The sequence below is a fragment of the Olea europaea genome, unplaced genomic scaffold (assembly GCF_002742605.1).
Source record: "Olea europaea var. sylvestris unplaced genomic scaffold, O_europaea_v1 scaffold2809, whole genome shotgun sequence".
Classification (NCBI taxonomy): Eukaryota; Viridiplantae; Streptophyta; class Magnoliopsida; order Lamiales; family Oleaceae; genus Olea; species Olea europaea.
In genome coordinates this window covers 41,480-60,694 of record NW_019246582.1, presented here as the reverse complement: position 1 = coordinate 60,694, position 19,215 = coordinate 41,480, and the positions used below count along the sequence as shown (strand labels likewise).

The 19,215-nt window shown below is 35.7% G+C and overlaps 1 protein-coding gene across 3 annotated transcripts; it reads right to left on the bottom strand.

The window, feature by feature from the left end:
- Positions 1–8,818: 8,818 nt before the first annotated feature.
- LOC111384011 (DExH-box ATP-dependent RNA helicase DExH6-like) lies at positions 8,819–19,120 on the bottom strand. 3 transcript variants are annotated; one of them, XM_023008220.1, is made up of 14 exons: positions 18,752–19,120; positions 16,078–16,168; positions 15,682–15,991; positions 15,491–15,565; positions 14,933–14,977; positions 13,691–13,781; positions 13,531–13,589; positions 12,624–12,761; positions 12,306–12,358; positions 11,976–12,009; positions 11,751–11,840; positions 10,670–11,671; positions 9,458–10,546; positions 8,819–9,352 (listed from the first exon to the last, which is right to left on the bottom strand). In XM_023008220.1, the coding sequence occupies exons 1-14, from the start codon at positions 18,891–18,893 to the stop codon at positions 9,092–9,094; spliced, it is 3,480 nt and encodes a 1,159-aa protein (XP_022863988.1). In that variant the 5' UTR covers positions 18,894–19,120; the 3' UTR covers positions 8,819–9,091. The 3 variants fall into 3 exon arrangements, with proteins under 3 accessions (XP_022863988.1, XP_022863989.1, XP_022863990.1); XM_023008221.1 differs by having other exon boundaries at positions 15,682–16,004; positions 18,752–18,771; XM_023008222.1 differs by lacking the exon at positions 12,624–12,761 and having other exon boundaries at positions 18,752–19,117.
- Positions 19,121–19,215: the final 95 nt, after the last annotated feature.

Sequence of the window (19,215 nt, the reverse complement as noted above, 5' to 3'; positions counted from 1 at the left end):
TGTTTTTTTTTCTCCCCCAAGGTCATCGCCAAATTGCGTGATTTGTATCTCCAAAGTTGCAGCCACCAACCTAGTGTATGAATTGATAAATTCAACAACTTGTTTTAATTCACCAGCAGCCGGCAATTGTTCTCCACTTCCCCTCTCTTTTCTAATGCATGAGGATAGTTTCTTCCAGCAGAAGGCAGCCCCATTTTATATGGTTTTTGTCTCCCCCACTAGCCGTTATTGATGCGTGTATAATCTATCCCGAGCAGCCGGCAATTCACATGATTGTATGAGTAATTTCAACCAGCCGACAGTCCTTTTTTTTTCTCTTTCCCCTCCTTTCTAGCCGTCTGTGTGTTGATATATATAATTCATCAGCCAACCCTATTTTATTTTCAAAAGAACCCCACTTCTTCTCTTATTTCATCAACGTGTCTGCCTTATATCAATTGGACCAGCCCAATTAATAAGATATTTCAATTCAAGGCATTACTTTTTCCTTTTAATGAAATCTAATCCTTGATATGAATTTTATTTGTGCAACCAATATCCTCCTCAATTTCAAACTTGTGGAATTTAATCCCAAATCATAAATTTTAATCAATTATGTCCTTCCTTTCCACTTGCTTCAAACAGGTTCGTCACTAAAATCAAAATAAAATTAACCCAAGTTAAATAGAAATTAATAAATTGACAGCATATAAACTTAATAATGCGGCCTAAATAAATGCACAAATTGCACTTATCAATGGTCCAATTGATGTGACTCATTTGAATATCTCCGATTACTTTGCCGATCCAAATGAAAATATTGACCATTTGATTTGGAGTGGTGTGATGGAAGATATAGATTAGTTTTCTTTTTATTTATTTATTTAGTATTTCCCTTTATTTTAGAAATTTAGTTTGAAATATGTTTCTACTTTTTACAAAATTTTGAACTTTATTATCTATCATTAATTTCACAGTATTAATTATGCTTATCATTTTGAATTTAAATTCAAGTTTTTTTTAAATATATCTATTTTGTTATATTTATATATTTATAATGGATTGTCAAGACACCTGCTTGATTGATAATGCAACTACATATATTTTTCAAGACAAAAAATATTTTTTGGACTTAACATTAAAAGAGAATAACGTCAATACAATATCAGGTGCATCGAATATCGTTGAAGGCTCCGGAAGAGTTATATTATTTTGCCAAATAATACAAAATTATATATTAATGATGCACTTTATTCTAACAAATTCAAAAGAAATTTGCTTAGTTTTAAAGATATCCGTTGCAATGGATATCATATTGAGACAACACAAGAAAATAATATCGAATATCTTTGTATAGCTTCTTTTGTATCTGGCCAGAAGCAAATAAAAGAAAGATTTCATGCACTTCCATCTGGCATGTATTAAACATTTATAAAAATGATTGAATCAAATAATGTCACGAACCAGAAGTTCGTTGACCCAAAAAATTTTATACTTTGGTATGATCGACTTGGACATTTAGGGCTATAATGATGCATTGAATAATAAACAACTCACATGGACATCCTTTAAAGAACCAGAAGATTCTTTTACCTAAGCGCCTATTTGATTCCCATTCTATTCTCATTCTCATCTCATTTTCCACCTCATTGTCCTCTGAGTTTGACGCTCTTGCTTAGGATGCTTACATCGTGGCTCTGGAGAAAGTAGTAAAACACATTCGTAGAGACAAGCCAGGGTTCGACGTGGGTTTCCTTGAGAAGGCTGTGGAAGAGCAGAATGAAGAGCTTCAGCATTTGTCGGAAGCGGCAGGGGTTCGGATTTCTCCTGCTCATGAAGATGATGTCGCTCATCGCGAAGACCACTCTTCCCCTAGCTCTTCTTAGGACATTTTTTGGATTTGTGATGAATTTGTTAAACTTTATGGATATCTTGTTTGTGCTCGAAGATGAGTCGTACTCTATTTTGAATGCTTATGAAAATGCATGTTTTGTGGGGTCTAAATTTTATTACTTATTTCATCCTTTCGTGAATTTTTAATGATGGAATGTCTTCTAGTCAGCGTATGTGACAGAACTCGTAAGTCATGCGAACCTAGATCAGCCTGCACATGCTGCTGGGCTTCGTAGAATTTCCAAATAGGAATTTTTGCTAAGGGTCGTAGCATTTACGACCTTAGATCGGCCTGTGTATATAGCAAGGCTTTGTAAAATTCCTTAGGAGGAATATCCACTAAGGGTAACACGTACGGCCTTAGATCGGCCTGCATAAGTAGTAAGACTTTGTAAGATTCTTTAGGAGGAAGGTTCACTAAGGGTCGCAGCATTTACGGCCTTAGATCGGCCTGCGTATGGAGCAAGGTTTTGTAAGATTTCTTAGGAGGAATGTCCACTAAGGGTAACATGTACAACCTTAGATCGGCCTGCATATGTAGCATGACTTTGTAAGATTCCTTAGGAGGAATGTCCACTAAGGGTCGCAGCACTTACGACCTTAGATCGACCTGCATATGGAGCAGGGTTTTATAAGATTCTTTAGGAGGAATGTCTACTAAGGGTAATACGTACAACCTTAGATCGGCCTGCGTATATAGCAGGGCTTTGTAAGATTCCTTAAGAGGAATGTCCACTAAGGGTCGCAGTACTTACGACCTTAGATCGGCCTGCGTATGGAGCAGGACTTTGTAAGATTCTTTAGAAGGAATGTCCACTAAGCGTAACACGTACAACTTTAGATCGGCCTGTGTATGTAGCAGGACTTTGTAAGATTCCTTAGGAGGAATGTCCACTGAGGGTAACACGTACAACCTTAGATTGGCCTACATATGTAGCAGGGCTTTGTAAGATTCCTTAAGAGGAATGTCCACTACTTACGACCTTAGATCGACCTGCGTATGGAGCAGAGCTTTGTAAGATTTTTTCGGAGGAATGTCCACTAAGGGTAATACGTACAGCCTTAGATCAGCCTGCGTAATGTAGCAGGGCTTTGGAAGATTCCTTAGGACTCTGAACAAGATGTTCAAAAATAGGAAGTCCCTTTTCATTGGTGTGATTGACATTACAAATGGGCTTTATATGTCACAGACTTTTCCCGTTCATTGATAATACTGCTTGAGGTGTTCGGCATTCCAAGGATGGGGTAAGGGTCTACCCTCCAAGTCTTCCAACTCATATCCCCCTTTTAGAAGGACCTTCGTTATCAGATAAAAGTCCTCCCAATTCGGGCCCAGGCATCCACTGCCTACCTCTCTTATGGAGAGGAATACTTCCCGTAATACGAGGGATCCTACTTCAAATTCTTTTTTTGGACTTTTTGATTGTAGTACTCAGCGTTTCGCTGCTTGTAAACGGCATTTTTAAGTTCGAAATTGTTCATTTTCTCCTCGGTTAGGTCGAGTTCCGTACAAAGAGCCATGTGGTTCCTTTCTTTGTTGTAATCAGTTATGCGTAGCGAGAGAATGCTGACTTCTAGTGGGATCACAGCCTCTACACCGAAAGCCAGTGAGAACGGTGTTTCTCTCATGCTCGTCCTTGTAGTGGTGCAATAAGATTATAGTACACTGGGGAGTTCGTCGGCCCATCCTCCTTTAAACAAGTCGAGTTTTGCTTTCAATGTATGCTTAATAATTTTGTTAATGACTTCGACTTGGCCGTTTGCCTACGGATGGTTCGGCGTTGAGAAATATTTCTTGATGCCGAACTCTTCACAGAAATTTGAAAGTCGTGCGTTGTCGAACCGTTTTCCATTGTCCGTAACAATGGAGTGATTGGTTAATGAGGCCAGTGGCCATGTGTCAATGTTTTCCCCAGGTAATGATGACCTGCAAGGGATTGGAGGCTGAAGACTTAGGATTGGTTGTTCCGGGCGTTGATGATGTCACCTGTGGCAAGTGTATTTGATTCATAGGATGATGTGACATGGGGTAATCATGATGTTTTTCTGAGATAACAGTGAGATTGTCTGACTTGGGAGTAAGGACCGAACTCACGTTTAATTGAGGTGGGGTTAGCAAACTGTTTTTATTATATCGGAGTTCGAATGTTAACAAACATGATATTTCTCACCTACGGGTCTTTGGTTGTATTGTCCAAGTTCCTATTTTACTCCCACAATGTACTAAAATGGGTCCCCAACGAAGATTTGAAATTTATGTGGATTTTGATTCACCAATTATTAGGTATCTTAACCTTTAACGGGTAATTTATTTACTACACGTTTTGCAGATTGTCATTTTGATGAAATGACTTTCCCAACTTTGGGAGGGGAAAAATTGCATCCTGAAAAACAAGGTAAAATTTCTTGGAATGAAACAAATCTATCTCATTTTGATCCCCATAGTAATCAATGTGAGCAAGATGTTGAAAAAATCATTGATTTGCAAAGAGTTGCAAATCAATTACCTGATGTATTTGTTGACACAAGAAAAGTGACAAAGTCATATGTTTCAGCAGAAAATATTCCAGCAAAAATTGATGTCCCTGTAGGACAATCTGCTGTAGTAAATGAATCTCAAATATGCCAGAAGCGTGGTCGACCAGTTGGTTCAAAAGACTCTGTACCTCGAAAAAGAAAAGTACAAGAGAAAAACCAACCAAAAATTCTGGAAGAAGTTACATTAGAAAAGATTGATCAATCAGATATTGAAAATACGGTTCTTGAAGAACTACTAGTGTCCGAAAATAATAAGATTTCAATAAATTATATGTTATCTCATAAATTATGGGAACGAAATAATGTTGTTATAGACAATAATATCACCTTTAATGTGACTCTTGATATTATATAGAATGAGGATCCTGAACCACAGTCGGTTAAAGACTGTTAAAATAGAAATGATTGGCCAAAATGGAAAGAAGCCATACAGTCGGAATTGAATTCTTTGAAGAAACGAAAAGTGTTTGGACTTGTGGTTCGAACACCTGAAAATGTAATCCCTATTAGATACAAACGGGTCTTTGTACGAAAGAGAAATGAAAATAATGAAATCACAAGGTACAAAACTCGACTAGTAGCTCAAGGTTTCTCACAAAGACTAGGAATTAATTATGAGGAAACATATTCTCCCGTAATGGACACCATTACTTTAAGATTTTTAATTAGTTTGACCGTATCACAAAAGCTTGATAGGCACCTTATGGATGTAGTAACTGCATGTTTGTATGGTTCACTTAATAGTGACATGTATATGAAAGTCCCCGAATGACTTAAGATACCAGGAACACACGATACATGCTCGAGAACTATGTTCTCAATTAAATTGCAAAGATCATTATATGGATTAAAACAATCCGGACTCATGTGGTATAATCACTTTAGCGAATATTAGTTGAATGAAGGTTATAAAAATGATGATGTCTGCTCATGTGTTTTCATAAAGAGAATAAATAGTGGATTTGTAATTGTGGCAGTTTATGTTGATGATTTAAATTTAATTGGAACTCTTGAAGAATTCAACAAAACTGCTGATTATTTGAAAAATGAATTTGAGATGAAGGATTTGGGAAAAATCAAATTTTATCTTGGATTGCAGATTGAACATTTCGCAAATGAATTTTTTGTTCACCAATCTACATATACAGAAAAAGTTTTAAAACGTTTTTAGATGGATAATGCACATTCATTGGCATCATCTATGGTTGTTCAATCACTTGATGTGAAAAAAGATCCATTTCGTCCACTTGAAGATGGAGAAAAAGTTCTTAGTCCTGAAGTATCATATCTTAGTGCCATTGGAGCATTAGCTTATCTTGCACTGATCCGACATAGCTTTTTCTGCAAATCTCCTTGCAAGATATAGCTCTACACCAATTCAAAGACATTGAAATTGTGTTAAACATATTTTTCGTTACCTAAAGGGTACTATTGATTTGAGATTATTTTATTCTCAAAAATCGGGATCTGCTTTAGTGGGATATGCAGATGCAGGTTATTTATCTGACCCACATAAAGCTAAATTACAAACAGGTTATGTGTTTACACGTGGAGGAACGACTATATCATGGAGATTTGTGAAGCAATCCTTGACAGCTACATCTTCAAATCATTTTGAAATTATTGCAATCCATGAAATAGGCCGAGAATGTGTATGGTTGAGAAACATGATCCATCATATCCAAGTATCATACGGATTAATTTCAACAAAGGATAGTTCAACAATTTTGTATGAAGACAATGCAACTTATATTACACAACTCAGAGGAGGTTATATCAAAGGTGATAGGACGAAGCATATTTCTCCAAAATTCTTTCACACACATGAGATTCAAAAGAATGACGATATCAATATCCAACAAATTCGCTCAAATGACAATGTGGCCGATTTATTCACAAAAGCACTGCCAACATCTACATTCAAGAAATTAGTTCATGAGATTGGAATGCGTCAATTCAAAGATTTTCAGTGATCAACATCGAGGGGAATAGCTGTATTCTTTTTCCATAGCTTAGATTTTGTCCCACCGGGTTTTCCTAACAATGTTTTAATGAGACAGCATTTATTTTTAATACTCCAAAATAACTGTACTCTTTTTCCTTTGTTTGATTTTTTTCCCATGGATTTTTATCAAACAATGTTTTAACGAGACAAGTATTGTATAAATAATCATCAAAGGGGGAGTATTGTAAAATAATGAAATAATTATTGATGATTATTTAGTATTTTTATGATACATGGATAAGTCTTATCTATAGTTTAGAAGATCTATTTTATTCCAATTGTAACTCTTATTTTGGACCCTATAAATATAGGATATTGGTTCATAATAATACACAATTGAGTTTTAACTCTTTATTTCTTTTTTTATTTTCTCACTTCCATTTAATTTTATAACAAGAAGTTTCATGTTTCAAAAATAAAATATATCTTGTTTAAATATTAAATATTAATTATACAAATTTCATTTCAAAACCCTAATCAATTTATTTTTCTCTCCATCTCCATCTCCATCTCCATCTCCATCTCTCTCTCTCTCTCTCTCTCTCTCTCAGCGTCGCACCCACCCCCATATTCCAGCACCGGAACCATCACTCATTCAGCGGCGACAGGCGTAGCACTTCTCCGCCTCTCCCTTCTTCAGTCTCTATTCTTCTCTCCTTCTCCTCGATTTTCGACCCACCTTCATCAACGTTGATTCTGCCTGATCTACTTCGTCTCCTCGATTTTTTGGGAGTCTTATTTTTTGTTATTCGATTTAATGTGCAGTGGTCAACAGTGGTGGTGGTGGTGGTGGTGGTTGTAGCGAGTGTAGGATGGCCTGGGAGATACGATCTGGTGGTAGTTGTTGCAGATTGGGGCCAAAGAAGAGAATGGGTGTTTGTAGTTGGTGGCAGTGTTGTGGTGGTGGCTGGCGATGGCGAATTTGGTGGTTGAGGTTGGTGTGCAGTGTCAGGCGCTTACAGCGCCCTTGTGCAGTGGTTTGTGGTTTGAGTTTCTCTATTGGTGGATACTAATGAAGTGACAGGAGATTTTGGGTGGTGATGGTCGTGGTAGATGGTGGTGGTGGTCGCAGTAGTGGGTGCGATGGTGAAGGTGAAATATAGGTGGCCGTGGTCTATCGAGATGGATGTGTTGATTTGTTTTGAGACAGTGGTGTTGCTATTGGTTGATGGCAGTTCTAGCGATGGCTACGGCAGTGGTGCTGTTGGATGCAGTGGTTGTCGTAAGTGTTGGTGGTAGTTACAGATTATTTGATTGATTGTAACCATTAAAATAGTTAATCTGTGATCAATAAAAAAATATAGATTGTGATCAAGATAATACATGACCTAAAAAATTAATAATTTGTGACCTATAATATTTGTGATCTGCGACCCATAAATAAATCGTGACTTATAAATTTTTGATCTGTAACCGATGAACAAATTGTGAGCTACAAAATTTTTGAATTGTGATCGAAAAATAATACGTGGTTAATTCAATTGTAAATCTGTGATTAAATTTTATAGATATGTGACTTTAATATATTTTATTAATAAATTATATAAATAATTAATTAAATTATAAACAAATTTTAATGAATATTTGATTTTTGCAATTTGAAACTTTTATTCTAACTTTTGAAATGGACAATAATTAACTTCTTACTTATGAAATTTTCCCGTTTTAGAATTTCTCAGTAGCTACCCCCACCCTGCTTATTTCTTTATTTAAAAACGACATTTCACTTTGCTCACTCCTCTCTTGCTAAATTGGCTACCTATGCCTACTAAAAAAAATTAATAATATATTTTTTTCTAGATTAGAGCTAATTTTTAATTGATATAAATAGGCAAATATCGATCCTCATGTGTTCGACACTTACTAATTCTATATTAGTTGAACGCAATACCATCACTTGCAGAATATTTTTGACAACACTAACTGATTAAATTTATCCCAATACTCCTATAAGAGAATTTATTGATTTCCCACGTGAACATTTTCTTAATATTAATATTTTTATGCTTGTGTATAGAGTTATATACCACATCATACTCTCGCTCGTTAACATCCTAAAAGGCTCAAAAAATGAACGTACGTTCCTTTTTAGACGTAGATTAACTGTACCATGACTTGTTATTTGACACTTACTAAAAATTGAGATCTATTATGCTTGTTTGGTTTCATTGTAATTAGTGCTGAAGCTATGACCAAAAAACGTCTAATATAACTATGGGGAAAAAAATTTAAACAAGAATATGATAATATTAAAATAAAAAAATAAAATCTTTTTTTTTTTTTTTTTTTTTTTTTTTTTTTTTTTTTTTTTTCTTTTTTTTTAAACTAAAAGAGATAAAAAAAAAAAAAAAAAATTTTTTTTTTTTTTTTTTTTTTTTTTTTTTTCCTTTTTTTTTGTCTTTTTTTTTTTTCAGTGAGGATAGTGAGGTCATTTTGATTACAACATGCAGAACGGACAACTAATGCTATATTAATAAAAGATTAATGCTTGTACGCGACTAGGAGCCATCACGATAAAACCAAACATCTTAAATACTATCTCATCATGGCAGTGCAAAATCTGGTTTTGCAGTACCTTTACGAGTTTTCTGTGTATCTCAGTGATGCCCGGAAGAATGGAACTGGTGAATGCAAGCTACTGATGTGGATTCACGCTTTACAATATCAATAGTAGAACTACCTTTTTGATATTGGGACAGAATTCTGGTGCTTCCCATGGTTCGTCAGCGGCTTATAATGTTTTGGATACTGATTCGTCGCCATTTTCTTCCTACCATTCGACTGACCAATATCGGCAGCACGAATCATTGTAGATAGCGAGTCCACGGTTTCCAATGGCAATGAGATCTCAGACATTCCATCGTACGATAGAACACAGGCAATTGCATACAAAGAGGCTCCAAGATGTTCTGGAAGAACTTTCCGCGGATGGGTCACCTGGAACACAAGATATGAATTAAGAACTTTTTCTATAACCACAAAGCTTTTTCCTTCGAGTACTTGCTATAACAACAAAAGTATAACGTGCACGCAGAAAATTACTTTGTATAATATTGCTGCAGAGAGTCTCTCTCTCAGGCAGTAAATTTGAGCGACATCAAGCGCTGTTGATTCGAAAGGAAGACGCCCATCAACAATGACTTTAACTGCATTATCAGGAGAGGACATAACGTCCTCTTCGCGGCGAGCATTTGACTTATCATGACTCTCTTTTTTATCTTCATCACTATCATCGACATCTGTATCTTCATAGCCACTATCGTTACCCTCAACATCCTTCTCATTTGCTGGAGCCACTACAATCTCCATGGCCAATAATAATAATGGAAGCGGACCGACAATACTACCATTTCTAATGTGCAACCCCCCATCTCCACGAGTTATCTCATCAAACATGATCAAAGGTTGAATGCTAAATTTTTTAAACAATAACTTGAAAAGGGTTGAGTGGGGATGCAACCGAACCTTATCACCACTTGAAGTCTCCACAATGGGCTTCTTACCATTTTTAGGTGGAAGCAGTCTTCCAACCATCGGGTAAAGACCGGCAACAAGGACAGCATGGACTATTCCTGGGTCCCGGGCATTTAGGCTACAATTAGATGCATCTTCTGGTAGAAAACCATTCCGTCGTAATTCATTCTCCAGTTGATTTCGCATTCGTGATATCATTCTCATAGTGCTTGAAGATATGAAGTAGCGAGAACAAAACCGAGATTCTTCACCCTTTCCCTTTGCAATTTTCCATCCCTGGAAGGCGGCTACTACAGCTAACTGATCACCAAGGCCACCAGAAAGTGAAGCTAGCTCAGATTTTGCAGCTACAGCTGTCTTCTTTTCATTAGGTAGTGTGGGCAGAGTGAATGGGTCTCTATAGTCAGAAGCACAAGCTAAGGTCAATGCTGGGTCCAAACAGTTCAATAAAATTGCAATAAGAAGCATCTTGCTCGTAAGTGGATGAACTGGCAGAGATCCAAGCCTCTCCCCAAGTTCTGTAAGTTTCTCCTCAAGTGTCAGTGCGCCGATCTCTTGAAGAACTATGATCGCATTACGTATGGTCTCATGAATTGGTGGGTCCAATGTCTTCTGCAAAAATTGATCTATTCTGCCAGATGGATCTAGAAGCTTCACCTGGAAAACAAAAGCAGCATTACATGTCAACAGTGAAACATCGCCTCATGCATGGTGGGTCCTTGATACTCGTATAGTCATATTTGCACATTCTCTCGGAAGCAAGAAGGGAGAGGTAAGTACCTGCAAACATAGCTCTTCTATTGGAATCCTCTTAATCTCAGGAACTTGGAAGTCTGGCAAGGAAGCTGCTCTAAGTTTTGAGTAAAGATGATAGCAAATCCCTGGTTGGCACCGTCCAGCACGTCCTTCACGTTGCTTTGCACTTGCTTTTGAAATCCAAGAAGAATGAAGAGTTGACACATTATTATATGGATCATAACTTTTTTCTTTCATTCGTCCACTTTCTATGACATAAACAACATCCTCAATGGTGAGAGAAGTCTCAGCAATATTAGTGGAAAGAACAATTTTGCGGCATCCTGGAGGGGACCGTCTAAAAACTTTCTTTTGTTCCATTGCAGGGATCATGGAATGAAGAGATATAATGACAAATTTGGATGCGTCCTTGAAAAAGGGGCTAGATTGCAAACGCTCTCTTGTTTTATTTATATCATCCCAACCTGGGAGGAAAACAAGAATGGCTCCATCCTTTGAGTCAGTACATATTCTTCTCAGTAGCTGCTCAATGAGCACATAATCAATTAGTTCAGGGTCAACAGTAGATAAGTATTTATTGAGTAATTTTTCCTCCTCGGTGTGGGAAAAGGTTTTCTCAATGTGTTTTTTAATAATTTCAGCAGCTTCTACATGATTAAATCGCTCAGCCCAATCAAGAGCAGTATTTCCGTCACTGGCTTGTAAATGGCAGTCCACACCAAAAGAGAGGAGCATACAAATATCACCAATTCTGCCTTTTCCAGCAAATACCATCAGTGGAGTAACTCCAGTTATAGAATGCTGATAATTGAAGATTTTTCGACCCCCTTCAGAAGATATTAAATCAAGGAGGGGATCAAACTCATCATTTGACAAAGCCAAGTCAATAGCTTCATCAAGAGCTACTCGGTACTCCTCAGTTAAGATAGAGTCCTCCATTGTCACATCATCTGAAGTACATTTTAGGTGATTGTTTTCTGTTGATCTCAGTATAGGAAGTACATCCTCTAGATAGAAACTTTTCACCTGAACGAAGATGTTTCACATATCATATACTAAATTTTGATAGAGAAAAAGCAGCACCTCATATATTATTAGAACTTACAGGATGAGTAAACCCAGGAACTCGAATAATAGGACAGCCACCAAAATAATCTGAAAATCGTTCAGCATCAATTGTTGCACTCATCAACACCTGTTCAAGTTTAGCTGGTCAGCAAATTTTGGGGAGTTCAACAAACCTGGACTGGCTAGAGTAAACATGAATAGGCAGACAGACACTTTTGCATGTTTATCAAGGTACACAAAAAAGACATGGGAAAAAACTAACCAGACGCAAATGAGGATATGAAGGAAGCATGTCTCTGGAGACAAAAAGAACAAAATTAGCACAAAAATTTCGACATAGTATAATCAAAATAGAAATACCAAACAAATTGAGAAGCCAGATTCATAGCAAAGGATGAAACAGGCACTTTAACCAATAAGCTGTTTTCCAAGAAAAAACAAATATCATATTAGGTAACACAAATACTACTTTAGGCATCAAACAATGACACGTTCACTGGTCCCTACATAAAATACTATATCATGATGACTAAAGGAGACATAAGTTCATGGGCCAACTGAAGAGAGAGAATGTGATCCCGAGGCAAGGCACCTGATAATTGCTAGTATGAAATCAGAGTAGCGGTCCCTTTCGTGAATTTCATCCTAAAAGTGAGAACAAGTTTGTCAGGAACGGACCATCAAGATGAGAACAGCATATAATGGATGATACATAGATACTGTAAAACTTACTTTATAAATGAAAGCAAAAAGTACACAAAAGATACTAGGATTTGAAATTACGCGTGGAAAGGGAATTGATGTGTGGGAATACTTGCACAGTATTTATAGCAATCATTTATCAGAGGATGAAAAGTCATTTAGATTGTTGGAAATCATAATATAAATGAGTTAAGAGACAAAACATTACCACAATGATGTGGGTTAAGTCGGAGACATAATTTTCAGTATCCTTAAAAGCTCCTTTGCTAACTAAAACCCTCAACAAAATCCCATTGGTGCAAAACAGAAGAGAAGAATGTTTCCCACCTTTGCTCTCCAGCCGTATCTAGCATTTCCCATGAAGTAGATAAAGTCAGTAATATTTTCAATGCCAAAGGTATGTATTTAGTATACCTACAGTACAAAGAAGTGTGGAATGGAGAGTTCACACAGAGCACAACAAGAGAGAATGGACCTCATCAAGACTTCTGCTACTGGCAATTTAACTGTTGCACCCTACCATGGTGTCCTTTCTAACTATTATTGACAGGAGAACAGTTAGCTTATCTATTTCGATTTAGTTGTTTCAACATAAGTGCTTGTGCAGAGAATTTGCTTCTGCTCAGAATGTAATCAATTTTAGGAAACAATCAAGTCTTAATGGTAAATTTTATGACAGTAGCCCACTCCCACCTTTACCTTATGAATTGCTAAATGTTAAGATGATGAGATAGCATGTGTCATATAATTGTTTCTTATGGACAGTGCTGATAAATATCAACAACAATAATAAACAGCATCACATCTATTGATTAGATTGTATAGTACTGTTACGAACGAGGATATTCTGCAATAACTTATCGCTGATTTCATGGATTAGTAATGTTGCAAAGGAGAATATTCTGCTACAAGTGATGGCTGATTTTAAGGGATTAGTGGCTGTAATTTATATTTAATATAAGCCTAACCAATTTTACAAATTAGGAATGTTAGTTGTACAGTTTTTCTATTTCCCATTTTAGTTTTTTGTATAGCCCATAAATATATAGGTGTATTTGATGTTCAATGCAAGGAAACATAATTTCACAGCAATTGCCTTTCTTTTCTAGAAGTACCTTGTACCCTACTGTATCTCCAACATTTTCCCCTCTTTCTGTAGCAATTCTCTCTGCCACTGCACTCGAAACATCAAAGAGTAAAGACATTTACACATATCTGAAAATCGAGAAGAGATGGGAAAAGGGAACATATATATTTAAGGCTGGTTCTGCCCACCTGATGTGGCAGAGATTCGCCGTGGCTGAGTACAAACAATTTTACATGTCTCTCCTTTACCCCACACGTGATCTAGAAGAAACTGTGGGACCTGAATCATATTGATTGTGATGAGGATAATATAAATAACATATTCAAAATAACAATATTAAAGATATTATGCAGAAAGCCAAACCAACAAGACCAGGAAGGAGCATTGTGACTAAATATATCGAAACTGTCCAAATATCTTGCTGTAGTCAAAAATTAATTTGATATATCAAATGTTTTGATTCGCTCTGCCTCCACAAGCAAACACCATATATACCAGACAACTAAAAATAAAAAAGAAAGAAAATTACTTGTTTCATTTAAAATATTTTCCCATTCTCAGACAAGCAGAGGTTGTGTAAAATAAGTTCATACACAATTACGCACACAAAAGGAGTAAGAGCTCATTAGGGGCCTGCTTGAGCCACATTTTTATTCAAGAATGTATTTTAAAATAGTAAATTGATGTAGAATGTGTGGTTTAAAAAAAAGAAAAAGTTTTGAATTTGCATATAATATTATTTTATTGAAGAATGTGTGGTTGAAAAGAAAAGAGAGAAAAATGTATTTTAAAAATAATGTGAATCAAACAAGGGCAAGCTAAGTAGACATTTCAAATTTCTCATTCTAACAGGGTAAAATATGATTATGTTCTATTCTATAACACGATTATTCTTGACTTGAAACATATACAAATTAAAAGTTAGTGGATTGTCTTTTTTGCTTCCAGTGCATTGAATAAACATCCATATATATTTACTAAAAAAGGAAATAGTACTATTACGAATTGCAATTTGGAATGTCAATGCATTTCTATGCACATGGACACACAAAAAAGAGTAGGATTTCGTTTGTCTTGTAGGTGCAAGATACTTATGAAACAATAAAACTCTATCCTCAGCCTTTAAGCTGAAGCACTGCGCTTCTAATATTCGAGTAACTCATAATCAATTTCAACCCTTGAAAATATAACGAACTAAGTCGACAAAAACCACAATCCCATTACAAATCTCAGATCACAAAGCATAATACCTTTTGTCCACCTTTCAAAACAAAAGCAATCAATATTTTGCAAAAAGGTAAATATGACTTATTAGCGAAATGAAGAAAAAATAAATAAAAACTAAATGCATTACAATTCAGATTATAAGTTCATTAACTATTGTTTGGTGGTTGGGAAGGGACACAGCCGCAGGGAGCAGAAATAGTCACCTGCGTCGTTTTTCCGCATCCAGTTTCACCAGATATGAGCACAACCTGCTTTGGAAAGATGAAAAAATCTTTAATTTATTGGGCATGATCCAAAGGAGATAAACAAATGCAAATTTAAACATAAAAAGGATCTCTACACTTTAAAAAAGCAGTCACCGAAAACCACAAATCCCATCAAGCTGAAAAATAAATTATAAACAGAATCTTTCTTCTCCGATTCTCTGTAAACCAGGCTTCCTAGTTGTAGGAGTCTTTTGTACATAGCCTTTCAACATTCTGTAATTCTGGGATTTTAGCAGTTATAATTGTTACATGACATCAATGTGATTCAGCATATATGTGTTATAGACAACTAGGCAACTACTAAAATAAATTACACCATAGGCTTGTTTGGAACAGATTTTTCTAAAATCATTTTTCTCTAAGATAATTTTCAACCACATGTTCTATGGGCCCACAACTTTCCCGACTTTTCAACCACACATTCTCCAAAATAATCCTTTTCACTTGAAAAAGTCTGTGCCAGACAAGCTTTATGTAACACGTGATGAAGACAACCTGATGAGATTCCAAAGCTGATGTAACGGTATCCCTGAAAGATCCAATTGGAAGCTTAGACCTCTCCTCGGTGATCTGTAACATGGAACCACGATAACATGCATGGTTTTCACATTTAAAGCTGATAAATAACAGTACTAAGAGTGCACACGATTCAATGGGAAAGTAAACTAAGTGATAAGGCACTAGACCTGTCTCAAGTATGGGGAATTCTCTATTCTTGAAGCAAGCGATACCACCTGACTTTCAATTTCAGACTTGGTCATTGCAGGTTTGCAAAATATGTCATCTTTTCTTGGTTGTACTATATCAGTTCTACCAGAACTTTCTCCAACGTTATTCTCAGACATCTCTACGTCATCAGGGGGATACCGAGAAAACAAATCCTGTAAAACATCTTTTGCTTCTGCTGAAAATCTGAAAGAAACAAGATTTTCCTTCCCCTGTTTGCCCACTTCCTTTTTGGTCTTATAAACAGAAACTCGTCGATTATCACCGCCCCTAGAGAGAGTTACTTTTGAAAGATAAAGAACCTAAAAACCAAAATCTTTTAGGTAATATACTCATGCTTATAAGTAACTACTTACCCAGAACTCTTGGACACCAGTCCCATTTTTCTACATAGGATATGCACTGCAGCTCGATCTCGATTCGACAGATTAGCTTCAAATGTATACACTGCATCAGTGAAAGTTAGACATGCTAAATTAGTTGTGCAATTACAAACAGTAGTAAGCTATGCAGAGCATAACCAGCACAAAAATGTGGTCAAAGTTGCCTAAATCAATTAGAACACCTTGTAGGTATAGTGCTCACCTTTCAATTTTGACATCACAAACTTTCAAGGCTTCTTGTACCTTTTAATGCTATTATCCATAACCAATCATTAATACCATGCTACTCTACGCTTTTATAAGCCTATCTACTTCTTTCTAGAAAAAATATCCATCAGTTATAATTCCAGTCATCCATATATCATATCATAATCCAAAAATACTGTGATCAAGATCGTTTAGATTGGACTGACAAGCTATGATGCTCTAACTCAAGTACAAGTATTGGGTAGGGGTACATATTTAAGTGTCGGATATTTTATTTTCTAAAATGTAAGATACGGGAACATAGCTAAAAAGAATCCAAATTTTGGACACGAGTACGTGGGTACGTTTTCCAAACTTCAATTTTTTTTACTAACCAAAGATATCATTTTAAATAGACCAAAATCAATTATTCACAAAAAAATAAATAAGTATTGAATAAAGGGTTAAGACGAATAAAATAGAATTTTGGAATTTCATTTTTTATTATGGGAAGTTAATTACTAAATCTTATATCTTATATAAAATAGAAAATGAGGGACTTGATTGCAATTTGAACTTAGTTGAATATTAAATAGCACTATATGGAACACATGTTCATTGTATACAAACAAAATCCTAAATCACTGATACAGAGAGGGAAAGAAGGAAAAAAAGAAGAAAAGGGAAAGAAAAATAAAGAAGAAGGGAAAACTTACCTCCGTAACCTTTCTCTACCCTCTCGGAGGTGGCGCTAGATTTATAGAGAGCATAAACGGGGGGAAAAAAAAAAAGAAAGAAGAATAAGCAAAAACGGCGAAGTGTTCGATTAAAATTTGGAGGATCCAACACATATCCCACACCCATACCCATGTCGTGTCCGACACACGTACTTCAACCATTTTGAAGAGTCCAAGCATAAGAGCTGATAAGTGTGTACTAGAATTTCAAATCATATCGGCTTGCACAGCCTGATATAAGATGAAACTACCTTCGTAGACATTTACAAATAGTAGTCCCCTTAATTCCAAGCATAAGTAGTACTCAGACAAGCTACCAATTTTCAGCGTTAATTACTCGTGTGGAAGTTATCTACAGTCACATAATCATGTAAATCTTAGTGCCTGTTTGACAACCATTATTTTACGGAAAAAAAAAGAGTTTTGGATAATGATTTTTAGGAGAATTTGTGGTTAAGAAATAGGGAAAAGTTTTTGGTATACATGTAGAATAATTTATTGTGTGAATGTATGGTTGAAAATGGTTATGTAGCAAACCATAAAATAAATTAATAATTGTCAGACAGCTTAATCAAATATTTGTGTATTCCAAGCTCATTAGTGATTCATTTTGACAGTTGAGCTACATAAGGACAATCACATATAATATATAAAAAGGGAGTTCATACCAAATAATATTTCAGTAGAAAAAGTCAGAAAATGGAAACAAGTCGTTCATGTCGCACAGTAAAACATTTGGACAAGAAGGATAATATAACACATCAGCATACCGGATAACACTTGAACATAATAAATAACAGAAGGAAAAGTCTTAAATTTCAATCTTTCACCAAATAAGAACATAATAAATAACAGAAGGACAAGTCTTAAACTTCAATCTTTCCATTTGGGGTTCAACATTCTTGTTCTGCAGCAAGCATAAAAAGTAAGAAAGAAAAAGAAGAAAGTGCACCAAACTTATAGACACTATCTAGCAATCAACGGTAGAGTCGGTACATCTGTCAAATGACAATACAATGAAATGTATTAAAATAATAATCTGAATATGTTTTTGGCCTTTCCGATATAGTGGTGGAAACAATAATTTTGTCTGAGAATGAAAAAAAGGTGTTATATTGTGCAACAAATGAAACCAGCTGCCGTCATATTTGTCGTATTTGGGCAATGAATAGTTTCATTCAAAGCAGACAGGTACAGAACAAACTTCATATTTAGGAATGAACAAGCAAGGACAGCATTAAGTCCAAACAAACTCAGCATTATACTATGAAATGCCTGATAATTAATACTCCGTCCATCTTCCAAACAATCTGTTATTACACGTTGAATTGAAACTTAAGTTTTACAAATACAACCAGCCTCACTGGTTCATAACATTAAATTTTTTCAAATTTCTAATTCACTGTACTATTTAATTGATTCCAGGCTAAATGAAACCTCATCATCGTACATACATATAATTATGGGCGCAATCTAAAAGATAAATGCTTATAGAATGTGCACATGGATTACATTTTTAGGCAAATGAATATAATTCCTGAAAAGGTAAATAAAAATATAGCTGCTAAAGTTCTTAAATATCAATCAAATTCAACATAGCGTTCAACCAGATCAAAACTAAGCAATAAGTAAAAAACAAAAGATTTACACGAAAGCACATTATTTCTCTCTCTCTCTCAATAAATCAATACACGAATTCTTCTTTTCGTTTGGATTTAAATTACCTTCATCGTCAGATTTACGGAACTCTTCAAGAATCTTGGACACATTAATTCGAGTGGCTTCGGAAACTTTGGTAACTTCTTGCACGATTTTCCCTTTTTTCTGCCTCTTCTTCACAGCCCCGCCGGATGCTTCTGTTGCCATTTTTCTCTTCTTTTTCTTCCCCGTTTTACCTATTGTTTTTTTCCTTTTTGGTATACTGTCTATTTTTTTCTTGGTGAAATGGGGATTGAAAATTTATTGTCTCAGTTGAGTCCTGTCGGTAGAATCGGAGAAGAAGATTGAGGAGAAGGAGCGGAATGCATTTGCAGATGAACGCGCAAATGAAGTGTACGATGTTTGCCTTTCTCGTGCCTACACCTTCTGTATTAACCAAACGGGCTTTTAACATCTCCTGGGCTTTCTTGGATTTACCCAAACAGCCATAATTAAGGCGTTCCGCTAAAAATTAAAAATTCAGAGAAAT

Coding starts and splice junctions, on each gene's coding strand:
- LOC111384011 (XM_023008220.1), bottom strand. CDS start 18,893: ATGGCAACAGAAGCATCCGGCGGGGCTGTGAAGAAGAGGCAGAAAAAA. Junction 13,782..14,932: donor GATGCGGAAAAACGACGCAG/GTGACTATTTCT, acceptor AATATGATTCAG/GTCCCACAGTTTCTTCTAGA. Junction 10,547..10,669: donor TAGAAGAGCTATGTTTGCAG/GTACTTACCTCT, acceptor TTTGTTTTCCAG/GTGAAGCTTCTAGATCCATC.